Genomic DNA, 12,416 nt, shown 5'->3' on the forward strand with positions numbered 1-12,416 from the left:
GGGAAATGTGTGGGGTGATTGTTGCGTCCTGGACAAGCACAAAACAGTGTCAGTGGCCCTAAATCCTCACTCCAAGGATTGCTGTACTTTTCTTCTGTTCAAATGGAAGGAAAAACAGGATGTTCACGGAGGTGTTTATGATGTGTACAAAGGTGTTTCAGTAGTGACCACGCAGGTGAGGAGCACCTGGGTCCGCTGCAGGTGTTGAAGGGTTTACGACAGAATTACAGAATTACAGGATGGTTTGGGCTGGAAGGGAATTCAGAGATATTCCATTCCATGAACACGACACCTTCCACCAGGTTGCCCCAACCTGGCCTTGGACACTTCCAGGGACGGGGCAGCCACAGCTCCTCGGGGCATCCTGTGCCTGGGCCTGCCCGCGCTCCCAGGGGAGGATTCCTTCCCCAAATCCCATTTACCGCTGCTTCCGGCAGTTTACAGCCGCCATAGGGAGCGTGGCTCGGCCGCTCCCGGTGCCGCCCCGGTGCCCCGGAAGCGGAAGCTCGAGCGGCGTTTCCGTATCCGGGCGCGGTGCCCTTGGAGCGGACATGGCGCTGGCGCTGCTGCGGACGCGGCCCCGCGGGGCTGCCCTGGGTGAGTGAGGCCGGGGCCACGGGGCGAGCGGGGACCGGGACGGAGACCCTCGGGTGGTGCGGGATCCCCGGAGAGTGCGGGATCCCCGGTGGGTACGGGATCCCCGGAGGGTGCGGGATCCCCGGTGAGTGCGGGATCCCCGGTGGGTACGGGATCCCCGGTGAGTGCGGGACCCCCGGAGGGTGCGGGATCCCCGGAGGGTGCGGGATCCCCGGTGAGTGCGGGATCCCCGGAGGGTGCGGGATCCCCGGTGAGTGCGGGATCCCCGGAGAGTGCGGGATCCCCGGTGAGTGCGGGATCCCCGGAGGGTGCGGGATCCCCGGTGAGTGCGGGATCCCCGGAGAGTGCGGGATCCCCGGAGGGTGCGGGATCCCCGGAGAGTGCGGGATCCCCGGAGGGTGCGGGATCCCCGGAGGGTGCGGGATCCCCGGTGAGTGCGGGATCCCCGGAGAGTGCGGGATCCCCGGAGGGTGCGGGATCCCCACGCTCACGCCGCGGCCCCGTTGTCCCCGCAGCTCTGCTCGGCTCGGCCCTGCTCCGCCGCCCCGCCGCGCTCGGTGCCGCCGCCGCCCGCTGCGCCCCGGCCCGCGACCGCCACGGCCCGCCTCCCCAGGGACACGGTACGGCCCTGCCTGTGTCTGTCTGTCCGTCTGTCTGTCTGTCTGTGTGTGCGGGGTCTGGTTTTCCCGGGATCACGACTCCTGTGCCCGTGCCTGGAACTGCTGGATGGAGCTCCGAGCAGCCGGGTCTAGCGCAAGGCGTCCTGCCCATGGCAGGCTTTGGGATTAGATGATCCTGAAGGTCTTTTCCAACGTCGGAATGCTCTGTGATTCTGTCAAGAATGGCTTGTAAAGGATCAGATTTTGGCTCGGGTCCTTCAAGGGACCGACAGTGGTGCAGGGATAAAGGACAGAGGTGATGGAGGTAGTACCCGATGGCCATACAGGGACTTAAAAACAAGATGAGGTTTAAGGAGGTCCCTCCCATCCCAAACCAGGCTGAGTCTATAATTTTTTTAAGTGGCAGCTGTAACAAAGAGCAGAAGAGATTTATACGTGATACAGTGGTTTTCTTGGTGTCTTGTTGGGTGATGTACCGGGGTATTACCAGCAAAGACAAAATAAATCCTAAATGCCCATTGATATAAGGGAAAAGTTGTGAAATGCTGAGTGTTGTCAGGTAGGGCAGTACCTGTGCAGAGACCTTGTTTGTGGTAAATAATGGTGCTGTAGTGGTGCCTCAGGCTGTGAGGAGTGGGTGTACCCTCACCTTCAGCAGCACTGTTAGCAGCTCATTGCACTTCAGCTTGCACTTTGCCCAAGTCCAAACTTCAGATCCTTTGCTTTCCTTGTCTTGTCGCTTTCTAAATTGCTTTTCTCAGTGCCAAAAGGAAGGAAACCATTTGCATTTTGGTGTAGGTGGATGGATGATGTCTGTGTGTTAACTGAGCACTTTGGGGCTGTTGCACTGCTAATTTCAGGGTCAATTCTTGACGGTTTCAGCCTCGCCGATGCTCCCGTTGCGTTTCCAAGCATTGCTCATGCTGGCTTTTGGTTTGCAGATGCTCCAGATTTCACATCCATCCTCCAGCCCTCGGCAGAGGGGCTTTTCCCTGAGAATGTTTCTCCTTGCAGGCAGTTCTAAGGCTGCATCTTTGCACTGGACAGGGGAGCGAGCTGTCAGTGTGCTGCTGCTGGGGCTGCTCCCTGCAGCCTACCTGTGCCCTGGACCGGCTGTGGACTATTCCCTGGCTGCAGCCCTCACCCTGCACGGCCACTGGTAAGCACAGCAGGGCTCAGCTCACAGGAAGGAAGGTTTGCTGGCTCCAAACCTCATCCTGGTCTAGTGTAAAACACCTTGGAAAAGTCCTCGGTCTCCACATTCGGTGACAGTTGTACTTTGGTCGTTCTTTCTCATGCTGTTCTCTCACTCAGAAAAAAAAATCCATAAACACTCTGTAGTATCTTAACCTTTGGAGTACTTCCTTGCCTCTGGAAGTACAGAATCCTGGAAGTTTTTAACCTGTGGAAGAACCAGTGTTGTATGAGCAGAAAGAGGACAGATCTGTATAAAACTATATAAACATAATATAAAAATATTCTGCCTCTAAAGCTCTGCGCACTGGCTTTGTACATCTCAGTGCTGATGAGGTTCTGCAGAATAAAGAGCTCACAGCAAATACTCTGCTAAGGAGACCTGGATGATTATTTCCTTTATTCCTGGATGCATGTTTGCTCAGTGTAGTTCTGCTGTCATCCTTGATGAGAGCAGTGACAGGGCTAATTAGGAGTGGATCCAGCTATATGGTTGGCCAGAGTGGCAGCATCCACCTTGCTGAGGTTTGGGAGTTCCTTGCCACAAGGATAAAGCTGATTTTCCCGGTACTTTGGGAGTGTCAGGTTTTCTTAAACCTCTGTTTTGCCCTTAGGAGTTTGTGCCAGGCATTCTTGCACTTCCCTTGCTCTGACTGGGAACGTTTTCCCAGAACAAGCATCCTGTGTGTCGTGTTGCTGGATAGTTCAAATCTGGATAGGAGTTCCAGAAAAACCTAAAAATATGCTAATTTCTTTGATTGCCACTCTTCTAATCTAAATGCATACCCAGGAGTCCTCTGTGTCTTTATGACATTGGCTGCTCCCCGATATTTCCTTGGTTTTCCTCTTTTCCAGTCCTTGGAAGTCAGATCAGAAGGCAGATTCCAAGGATTCTGTTTTCTGGAGAGCTGTGGTCAGCATTTGGTTTCCTCAAGAAAATTCTTGAGCCAATCTGCTTATTTCCAACAGAATCTGTGGAATGTTTTGGTTTGTTTTTGAAACAGATTAATCTTCTTTCTGAGTGTGAACTGAGCATTCTTCAGGAAAGGCCAATGGCAGCAGTGGGGGGAAAAAAGCGAATTGGTAGAATGGGGACACAAAGCAGATGGATTGCAGTGAGTGAACTTTGCTGATTTGAGCTTTTCTCTCTTGTTTAGGGGTCTGGGCCAGGTAATTACTGATTATGTGCATGGAGATGTGCCCAATAAAGTGGCCAACGTGGGGCTGTACGTCCTGTCTGGCCTGACCTTCGCTGGCCTCTGCCACTTCAACTACCACGACGTGGGCATCTGCAAGGCTGTGGCCATGCTCTGGAGCCTCTGAGGAGCCCCAGCCCTGGCACACACCATTCTCCTCTGCTGCCTCTGCTTCTTCAGCTTGTGAGCAACATCCTGCACAGCAAAGGAACAGCCAAGGGTCCCCAGTGAGCCTGCAGGGGGCTCAGAGCTAGCTCAGAATATGTAGAGAAAAAAAAAAAAAAAAAAAAAAAAAACAGGTTTCAAAACAGATTTAACTGGAAAATGTCCAGTGAGAGTGAGTGGATTCAAGCTGCACTGGAAATTGGGATGGATGAATTTCATCAGTGGCAGACTTGCCCAGCTAAAGGGAACTCTCCTTGTAATACCAGCTTTAATGAGTGTTTTTCTGACTGTTGTTTGGTTTCCCTGTTCTGAAAAACGAGTTTGGCTTGTGGAAAACTGAACTGCTGCTTCTAACATCAGTGTGTAAGGCAGACCCTGTAACTCTTTGGACCCTGGGAGTTGATGTAGAAAAGGGAATACTTTTTTTCTTAATCCATGCAATAAAGAATTTACAGAAATTCTATGTGTGCTTCTGAACCATTTTTATGCTTTTGGATTGCCTAAAATGTTTTCTTTGCAGATAGGTCTGCTCTGCCTTACTTCATAAAATGAAGAATATTTTTATGAATTAATACTTAGAGGTGACTTAGACTTGACTTAATCCAAGAACAATTAATATCCCATGGAATATACAGCAAGGATTGATGTAGAATAAAAATACTTTTGCAGATTGACTTTGGGGACATTTGACTTTCAAGGTTTTTATGTTCATCTGCAACACTTCTTTTGAGGTTTATTTCCTAAATTCTCTGGTCTGTGGTGTCCTGTGTGACTGAAAAGACAACGAAGAGGAGGCTGAGGGAGTGTTCTGTTCTTTTAGGGATTTTTTAGGGGGGAACTGAGATTGTGGTTTTCAGCTTTCTGCTTCATCCTGTCTTGACTTCACAGTGCTAAGGAGTGGAAAACTCTTTCCACATTCTCATGGTACTTTTGTGGCACTGTTAATAGTGAGAGGAAGAGAATTTGTGTTACCATCAGTGATTATGCAATGAATAGAACGACCAAGTCACTGGTTGGATTCTGCAAGACTCTGATTTTTATTAAGTATGGCTTGGAAATTTTATTTATTAGCAAAAGCAGGTAGTTGCAGCAAAAGGTGGCCCTTTATTTATGTATTTATTTGTTTTTGTTAGTGTTGTGGTCAGAATGGAGCTGTGTTTTTATGATTATTGGTTTTTAATGCCAGCATTTGCTATTTTGTCCCAGGGAGGAGGAGGAGGGTGCAGGTGGTGAGTCAGGGCAGGTCCCTCTGGGCAAGCTGAGGATCTCTCATGGAAAGTGAGGTTTCCTCTCACAGGATGCAGCTGGAGGTGTTTGAGCTGCTTGGGTGAGAAATTCATTAGCTGAGAGTTTTGGGAATGTAAAAGTCCAGACCTGATTCAAAAGCTCTTAGGTCAACAGGCATTAAAGATTTCAGGGATCAAATTCTGCAGGACTATATAGACATGCACATTCTTATTTCTTCTCCTTGTAATTCTCTTCTATCTGACTGGAAAACATTCCTGGCTTTTTTGCCAAGAACTTGAATTTATTTTCTTAGTAAGTACTGACTGTAGTTAAAACATAAAACTGACTTGCTTTCAATAAAGAAAGACTTAAGTTTCTTTTATAAAAAAAACAAACAAACTGTATTTTAAAACTGTTGAAGTGCTCCATCATAAGCTGTGATTTTCATTCTGACTGCACTTAGATAAACTTATCTTCATGGTTTCATCCACTTCATCTTTCGGCAGTTTCTTTAGGATTAATTTTCTCAAGTAGCCTTCTTCCTCAAAGGCCAAGAACATTCCTCGTTCCATTGAGTATTCAAACTTGAATGCTTTGGAGCAGCAAGATGTAAATGTCTTTTTGAAAAAGATGATGTTGCTTTCACCAGGAATTTCTTTGGGAACTTCTCCTTCCTGAGGAAGGAAAAAGGGAACGGGTTAATCCCAGTGCAAGCCCTGAGCAGCTTCATTGCAGCTCTGAGTTGTTCATTCTGCCTGTTGGATTTGTACAGGTGAGGAGAGGGGTGCAGATCCTTACCTTGAACCTAACGATCGTTTCTCCACATTCCCTCTCACAACACATGTAATAACTTTTGTTTTCCACTTGCACACTGAAGGCCACGGGCATCCCTGCTAAGGGCGTGGTGGTTTTGTAGCAGTGAATGCTGAAATGCATCCCTTTGCCTGGAAATAAATGAATTATTACTGATAACCTGCTCAGGGGCAGCTGCAACAACTGAGTTCAGTGATGTTTTACCATCCCTATGGCTGTCTTGCCAAACTTGAGTTTTTATGGCTTCTGGTTCTGCTTTGCTCAGCACCAAAGCAGCTGAGGTCACCAGGGAGTGTGGGGAGGGGGGTCACATCTTTTTGTGTGCATGCAGAAAGGGAGACTGGCATGTGGAAGTGGCTGGCTCTAAATCAGAGCATGGCTGGATATAGGTGGTCCAGAAATAAATTGCTGAAGTCACCCAAAAAGCTAAAGTCAAAATTGTAAGTTTATAGCTAATATTATTAGAAGAAAGTAAAGTTTTAGTACTAATACACTATTTAAAATTTTAAATTATTTTTTGTAATCCATCATAAAAAAAAGAGAGGGGGGATTAAGAATTTTTGATCAGAGCCAAGCAAAAATCTTAACAGCCCTTTTTCTGCATGTGCCATCCTGCAGGCTTTGCTCTAGCCCAGAAATCTCATCCATCACTAATGCCCAAGACACAAAATCCTTGCAAACAAAGTTTTAAGTTGTTATTCTCAGCGCCATCACAGAGTGGGTGATTGCAAAGAACAAAACCACCTCCAGGATGAAGCAGCAGAGCAGTGGTGATGGTTTGTGTTTGAAATTACCAGATTGCATCTCCTGGTCTGTCACATCCTCAAAGGCTGCCACGTTCAGGTCTGGGCGCACCACGAGCAGTTGGCTGTTGACATTCCTCAGCACTCGGTGCAGAATCTTCTCCTTGCACAGGGCATCACACTCCAGCTCTGCAGGAGTCATAAAGAAGAAATAGTCATATTTTAGCTGTTGTCTCCTCAGGTCTTGACAGTTTGCTGTCAGCTTAATCCTGGCTTGTCACGTGAAAGGAGTTCTTAGAACGACATCAAACAAAAGGAAGGCCACATCATCTTTTACACCTCTGCTTGAAGCAGGTTTCCCAGAATACAAGAAGTTGATTTATATAAGCAAGAAAAGATGCTGTGTTTGTTAATGAGAATTCAGAAGCGTCAGTTCTCTTTTGCCCAACAATTAAAGTGCATTGAAAGGTGCTGTCAGGGAAGCCACTGTGCTGTGTCTTACGAGGAATTAAAGCAACATCAGCATCAGAAGGAGCAGTGAGCTGTAGCTCTGGTTTTCTTCCCAGTTTGAAACTTGTCCTCTCTGGATTAGTAAGTGTGAAATGAGTAACAAAATCATAAAAGATGAATTCTCATCTTACCATCGTCGTCTTGATTCCAAGTGAGCAGTGAAAAAAAAAGGGAAGAAAAACAACATTAAGCTCTGCCCCCACAGAAGAAGTCACTTTGTACACAGGCAGCCACCCACGTGTTCCCACGGCCCAGTGCCACCAAGGCTGAGCTGCTGTCACTACAGACACGGTTTATCCGTAGCAAAACAAATGCAAACCCTGTCATTTGTGAACTGGAATCACCACCAAACCAGAGGCATGCAAAATGGGTTATTTAAAAGGGCAAGAAGTCACTCTAAGCCTAAAACTGACGAATAATTGCATGCAAATTTTTGGTTTTATTGGTGCCTTTAAGCAGAAGGACAAGAAGAACTCATTACAAATTGCTTTTAAAGAAGAAACGTTTTCTAACTGGCTTTTTTCCATAAGAATGGAAATTACTCATTCACTCCAAGCCCCCCCCCCCCCAGTATTCCAAGCTTCCGAGTATCCTTTCCTAGAATTTTTTGTATAGGCAGCAAATATTCCCCTGACTCAGATACTTGGCTAACACCACTTGAAACTGAAGTTTGTGAGAAAGTTAGATGAAATCAGAGTGACAAAGGAATTGTCTTAAATCAGTATTCAAACAGAAAAGGTTATTAAATGCTCTAATTACCATCAAAATAGAGGCAGAAATTTTTTCCAAGTTCTACTGCATGCACCAGAATCTCTTCAGCACTCATCTTCACCCTGCCCACAGCACAGGGAGAGGAATCTGAATTGAGCTCCATGCTTCTTGCCCCACAAAGGGGTAAATGTTCAGATTTCACAGACTGATCTGACCAGGTTCCCCCTAGAAAAGCATGAGCTTCCAAAATACCCAGAAGTTAGCACCCATTCTGACTGCCCCTAGAAAGATCATCCCTTGCACTAAAGATAATAAATGTCTTAAAACCAGGTGAACAATGGGGACATTGGCTCTTGCACTGGGATTTGATTGTGCAATCAAAATACCCAGATGACTCCAAAGCTTTTTCACCAGTTGGAAATTTCTTTTTATACAAAATTGAGCAATATCATAGTATGTAAATCACGCACAACCAGAGGATTAGGGTGGGGAATCACCATGGTTTTCTTTGTCCCTCTAGCAAAGCACTTTGAGGAATGTATGAGAGTGATTTTTTTTCTTTCTATTTGTATCTCATATGTAGCTGTACAGAACAGACGGCAGGCTCCTAGCAGCATCTTCGCAGACATGCACGTCCAGGCTTTGGAAATAAGATACCACAAAACACAACCGTGCAAGTCTCGTTCTTAGCACCTTAACCACAAAGTCCCTGCAGTTCTAAAGCCCGGGGGCAAGTACAGGCATGACTTGAGAGAGGATTAAAGGAAAAAGTGCCCCTTGGTTTAATGGGTAAAACAAAATGCCTGCGTTCTTCCCTTAATAACAGAATCAAAAAGCTTGGAGAAGACCTCCAGGATCATCAAGCCCAACCTTGAATAGTAAAAGTCGGTTATTTAGACCTTTTATCGAGGACCTTTGAAATGAACGGCAGAAGTTCAAAGGTGCTTGTGACTGTCGGGCGTGGAACGGACTCACCCTGAGGAACCGCAGGGATGCGGGGCAGGAGCGGAGGCGGCTCTCGGTGGTCCCTTCTGGCTCTTCGGGAATCCTTTCTGGCTCTCGGTGTCCTTTCTGGTTCTCAGTGTTCTTTCTGGCTCTTCAGGAACCCTTTCTGGTTCTTGGTGTCCTTTCTGGCTCCTCGTGAGCTGCAGCCGGGCGATGGGAGCCGGGATAAGTGCAGGATGCGGGGCAGGAGGCAGAGGTGGCTCTCGGTGCTCCTTTCTGTCTCCTCGGGAGCTGCACCTGGATGATGGGAGGCGGGAAAAGCGCAGCTGCGGTGCAGCCCGGGTCAGGATCGGGGCTGTTCCGAGCCAGCCCGGGTCAGGATCGGGGCTGTGCCGAGCCAGCCCGGGTCAGGATCGGGGCTGTGCCGAGCCAGCCCGGGCCAGAGCCCCGCCGCCGCCGGGGATGCCCCAGCCGGGGGAAGGAAGCGAGCGCAGCCGCGGCGCTGCCGGGAGGGGATTTATAGCGGCCGGGATGGGGACGCTTTCCCAAGGTCTCTGCCTACGTCCGCATTTCTCATTCGGCATTTCCCCTCCTCCCTGCAGGAGCCAGCTCCTATGCAAATCTGGGGTTACGAGGGTGCCTTCGAGCCGCTCGGTGTCACGCTGTCAGCGGGCTCGTCCTGTTGCTCCAGCAGCCTCTCCAGCCAAGATTTGACGGCAGCTTGGAGGCAAGTGCTGCCCGTGCCCGTCCGGCTTCCCCTTGCTGGTTCTTCCCTGGGTTTGGGATGGAAATCGCCGCGCTGTTGGTGGCCCAGGAATGGCACAGTGCCCGGGAATGGCAGCACTGCCCGGGAATGGGAGCAGTGCCCGGGAATGTCACAGTGCCCGGGAATGGCAGCAGTGCCAAGGAATGGCAGCAGTGCCCAAGGAATGGGAGCAGTGCCCGGGAATGGCAGCAGTGCCCGGGAATGGGAGCAGTGCCCGGGAATGTCACAGTGCCCGGGAATGGCAGCAGTGCCAAGGAATGGCAGCAGTGCCCAAGGAATGGCAGCAGTGCCCAAGGAATGGCAGCAGTGCCCGGGAATGGCAGCAGTGCCAAGGAATGGCAGCAGTGCCCAAGGAATGGCAGCAGTGCCCAAGGAATGGGAGCAGTGCCAAGGAATGGCAGCAGTGCCCGGGAATGTCACAGTGCCCGGGAATGGCAGCAGTGCCAAGGAATGGCAGCAGTGCCCGGGAATGGGAGCAGTGCCCGGGAATGTCACAGTGCCCGGGAATGGGAGCAGTGCCCGGGAATGGGAGCAGTGCCAAGGAATGGCAGCAGTGCCCGGGAATGTCACAGTGCCCGGGAATGTCACAGTGCCCGGGAATGGGAGCAGTGCCATGGAATGGCAGCAGTGCCAAGGAATGGCAGCAGTGCCCGGGAATGTCACAGTGCCCGGGAATGTCACAGTGCCCGGGAATGGCAGCAGTGCCAAGGAATGGCAGCAGTGCCCAAGGAATGGCAGCAGTGCCCGGGAATGGCAGCAGTGCCCAAGGAATGGCAGCAGTGCCCGGGAATGGCAGCAGTGCCCAAGGAATGGCAGCAGTGCCCGGGGATGACAGCAGTGCCCGGGGATGACAGCAGTGCCCGGGAATGGCAGCAGTGCCAAGGAATGGCAGCAGTGCCATGGAATGGCAGCAGTGCCCGGGAATGTCACAGTGCCCGGGAATGGCAGCAGTGCCAAGGAATGGCAGCAGTGCCCGGGAATGGGAGCAGTGCCCGGGAATGTCACAGTGCCCGGGAATGGGAGCAGTGCCATGGAATGGCAGCAGTGCCAAGGAATGGCAGCAGTGCCCGGGAATGGCAGCAGTGCCCGGGAATGTCACAGTGCCCGGGAATGGGAGCAGTGCCCAAGGAATGGCAGCAGTGCCCGGGAATGGCAGCAGTGCCCGGGAATGGGAGCAGTGCCCGGGGATGACAGCAGTGCCCAGGACTGCTCCACAATCTCCTGTGCCAACCCTTCGTGCAGGAGCGGCTGCATGTGAGGAGCTCGGCTCATTCCGTGCATCCCGCACTGCCTGTGGAGGTGATGAAAGCAGCAAACGCTGGAACTGCGGGTCTGGGGCACTCCCTAAAACCCAGGGCAGCGAGCTCGGGAATGAGTAATTCCCCAGTTTGTGGCACCTCCATGGCTGGATTTGCTGTTTCTAACGCTGGTCAGAAGTTCGGGGTAAATTGAAGAGCCCCAGGTTGTAAGGATGATAAAAACACCCCAAAACCCCACATCAAACCCAAACCCAAGACATTCTCCCAGCTCTTCACATGCCTTTTACTGCTCTTGGAGCTAAAAAAACCCGCCCAAAGTTCATGGGGAGTGCTTTAATATCTGTATGATAAACATGAGGAGGTGATTTTGAGGTTAAAAGCACATCTTTCAACTTTATTTGAAATGGTGAAGATAAAAACACTGCATCTTTTACTAATAACCCTGGATTTTGGCTGGTTTAGCCAAAAATATTTTTCAAAAATTAATACTGTACTAATAATTCACCACTTAAGTTTTATTATGCTTTCAGATCATTATTTATTTTGTATTAGCTTCTGGCACTAATATTTATGCCCTATTGATATTCTAAACAAAGCTATCAGGAAGGAGGACTTGGTTTTTCATGTCAGCCTTTCAGCCTTAAAATTCAATTAGTTCATTGAACACATTGAATAGAAGGCATTTCCTTCTCTTTCATTCACATATTTGCATTTTCCAGGAGCAGATCCAACTCATACAATAGCTTTTGTGGTGCAGTTTAAACTTTAATTTCTCCTGGAATTTAATATCTCCAATCATAGAGGAACTCCAACTACTTGTAAAGTAATCGCTTAGATAATTTTGCTCAGATTTTAAAGGAATTGAAACTTCAGTAAGAGTGAACTCTATCCCCTTAGATAAATTTCTTTTAATGTTACTTTTAGTCTGAGTTTTATTCATAGACTATCATATCCATAAGATAAATGAAAATGAAAATTCAGATGTTTCGTTTGTTTTACTTCAGGTGGTCTGTTAATAAAACCTATTCATGGGGGCACAATTAAGTAAACACATTAAGAACATTTTCCTAACATGTCCTGTTCTTTAATGTTTAGATAGCAATGCTAATAACATAATAATCTTTGCAATATTTGATAATTAAATTAAGTGGGCCATGGCAGCTTAGTAAAAGTTGTTTCTACTTTGACGAAGTATTTAGTTCTCCTTCTTTCAGCAGTTTGATTTCTTGTCCTGATATTTTAACTTCCTATTTGGATGATGTATGTGAGATTCAGGTCCTTCTCTTCAAAACAGAAGACAGAGAGAAAAAAAAAAGATTTTTTTTTTCTTTAAAGGGAAAATAAAAACAAGCCAGAGGTAAACTTTACATAACGTCACATACTATAACTTATCATAAGGTATGTAAAATAGCATACCATAACATTAAAATAAATTCAGATCCTGTGATGATTTATTTCACAGTAGTGAACAACAACAACACGATTTAGGAAAGCACGTTGTGCTGTTTAATTTCTTTGAATGCTGAAAATTCTCTCCTGAATTGTTGTGTCCTGTTCGTTCCTCTTGCAGAGAAACTTCACTTTTTGGTGACACCAAATTTTCACCTACAGAAGTGAAACACAACCTCGGGAAAATCAGAGTTTTATTCTCTGTTCTGTAGCGAGAGAGA

General features: G+C 48.2%; 2 protein-coding genes across 3 annotated transcripts in view; one reads left to right on the forward strand and one right to left on the reverse strand.

The window, feature by feature from the left end:
• The first annotated feature begins 533 nt into the window (after nucleotides 1-533).
• The window catches only part of LOC134053509 (succinate dehydrogenase [ubiquinone] cytochrome b small subunit, mitochondrial-like), a 33,245-nt gene continuing 21,362 nt past the window's right edge, over nucleotides 534-12,416 (forward strand). Inside the window, exons 1-4 of one of the 2 annotated variants that reach the window (XM_062508516.1) lie at nucleotides 534-597; nucleotides 1,113-1,217; nucleotides 2,232-2,376; nucleotides 3,569-4,235. In XM_062508516.1, coding sequence (XP_062364500.1) covers nucleotides 552-597; nucleotides 1,113-1,217; nucleotides 2,232-2,376; nucleotides 3,569-3,734 — 462 coding nt within the window. In that variant the 5' untranslated portion in view covers nucleotides 534-551 and the 3' untranslated portion in view covers nucleotides 3,735-4,235. Of the gene's footprint in view, nucleotides 598-1,112; nucleotides 1,218-2,231; nucleotides 2,377-3,568; nucleotides 4,236-12,416 lie in introns of those variants that run through there. The other variant, XM_062508515.1, reaches the window with a different exon arrangement.
• Nucleotides 5,428-7,894, reverse strand: IL18 (interleukin 18). The gene is made up of 5 exons (XM_062508706.1): nucleotides 7,825-7,894; nucleotides 7,197-7,205; nucleotides 6,607-6,744; nucleotides 5,798-5,943; nucleotides 5,428-5,673 (listed from the first exon to the last, which is right to left on the reverse strand). The coding sequence occupies exons 1-5, from the start codon at nucleotides 7,889-7,891 to the stop codon at nucleotides 5,428-5,430; spliced, it is 606 nt and encodes a 201-aa protein (XP_062364690.1). The 5' UTR covers nucleotides 7,892-7,894.

This window comes from Cinclus cinclus, chromosome 25, assembly GCF_963662255.1.
Source record: "Cinclus cinclus chromosome 25, bCinCin1.1, whole genome shotgun sequence".
NCBI classification, from domain to species: domain Eukaryota; kingdom Metazoa; phylum Chordata; class Aves; order Passeriformes; family Cinclidae; genus Cinclus; species Cinclus cinclus.

What these genes read in the sequence shown, in the direction of transcription:
- IL18 (XM_062508706.1), bottom strand. Translation starts at nt 7,891, where the DNA reads ATGAGTGCTGAAGAGATTCTGGTGCATGCAGTAGAACTTGGAAAAAAT. An exon ending in AGACCAGGAGATGCAATCTG is followed by an intron (nt 5,944 to 6,606) that starts GTAATTTCAAAC and finishes ATTTATTTCCAG; the next exon opens with GCAAAGGGATGCATTTCAGC. An exon ending in AAACGATCGTTAGGTTCAAG is followed by an intron (nt 5,674 to 5,797) that starts GTAAGGATCTGC and finishes TTCCTTCCTCAG; the next exon opens with GAAGGAGAAGTTCCCAAAGA.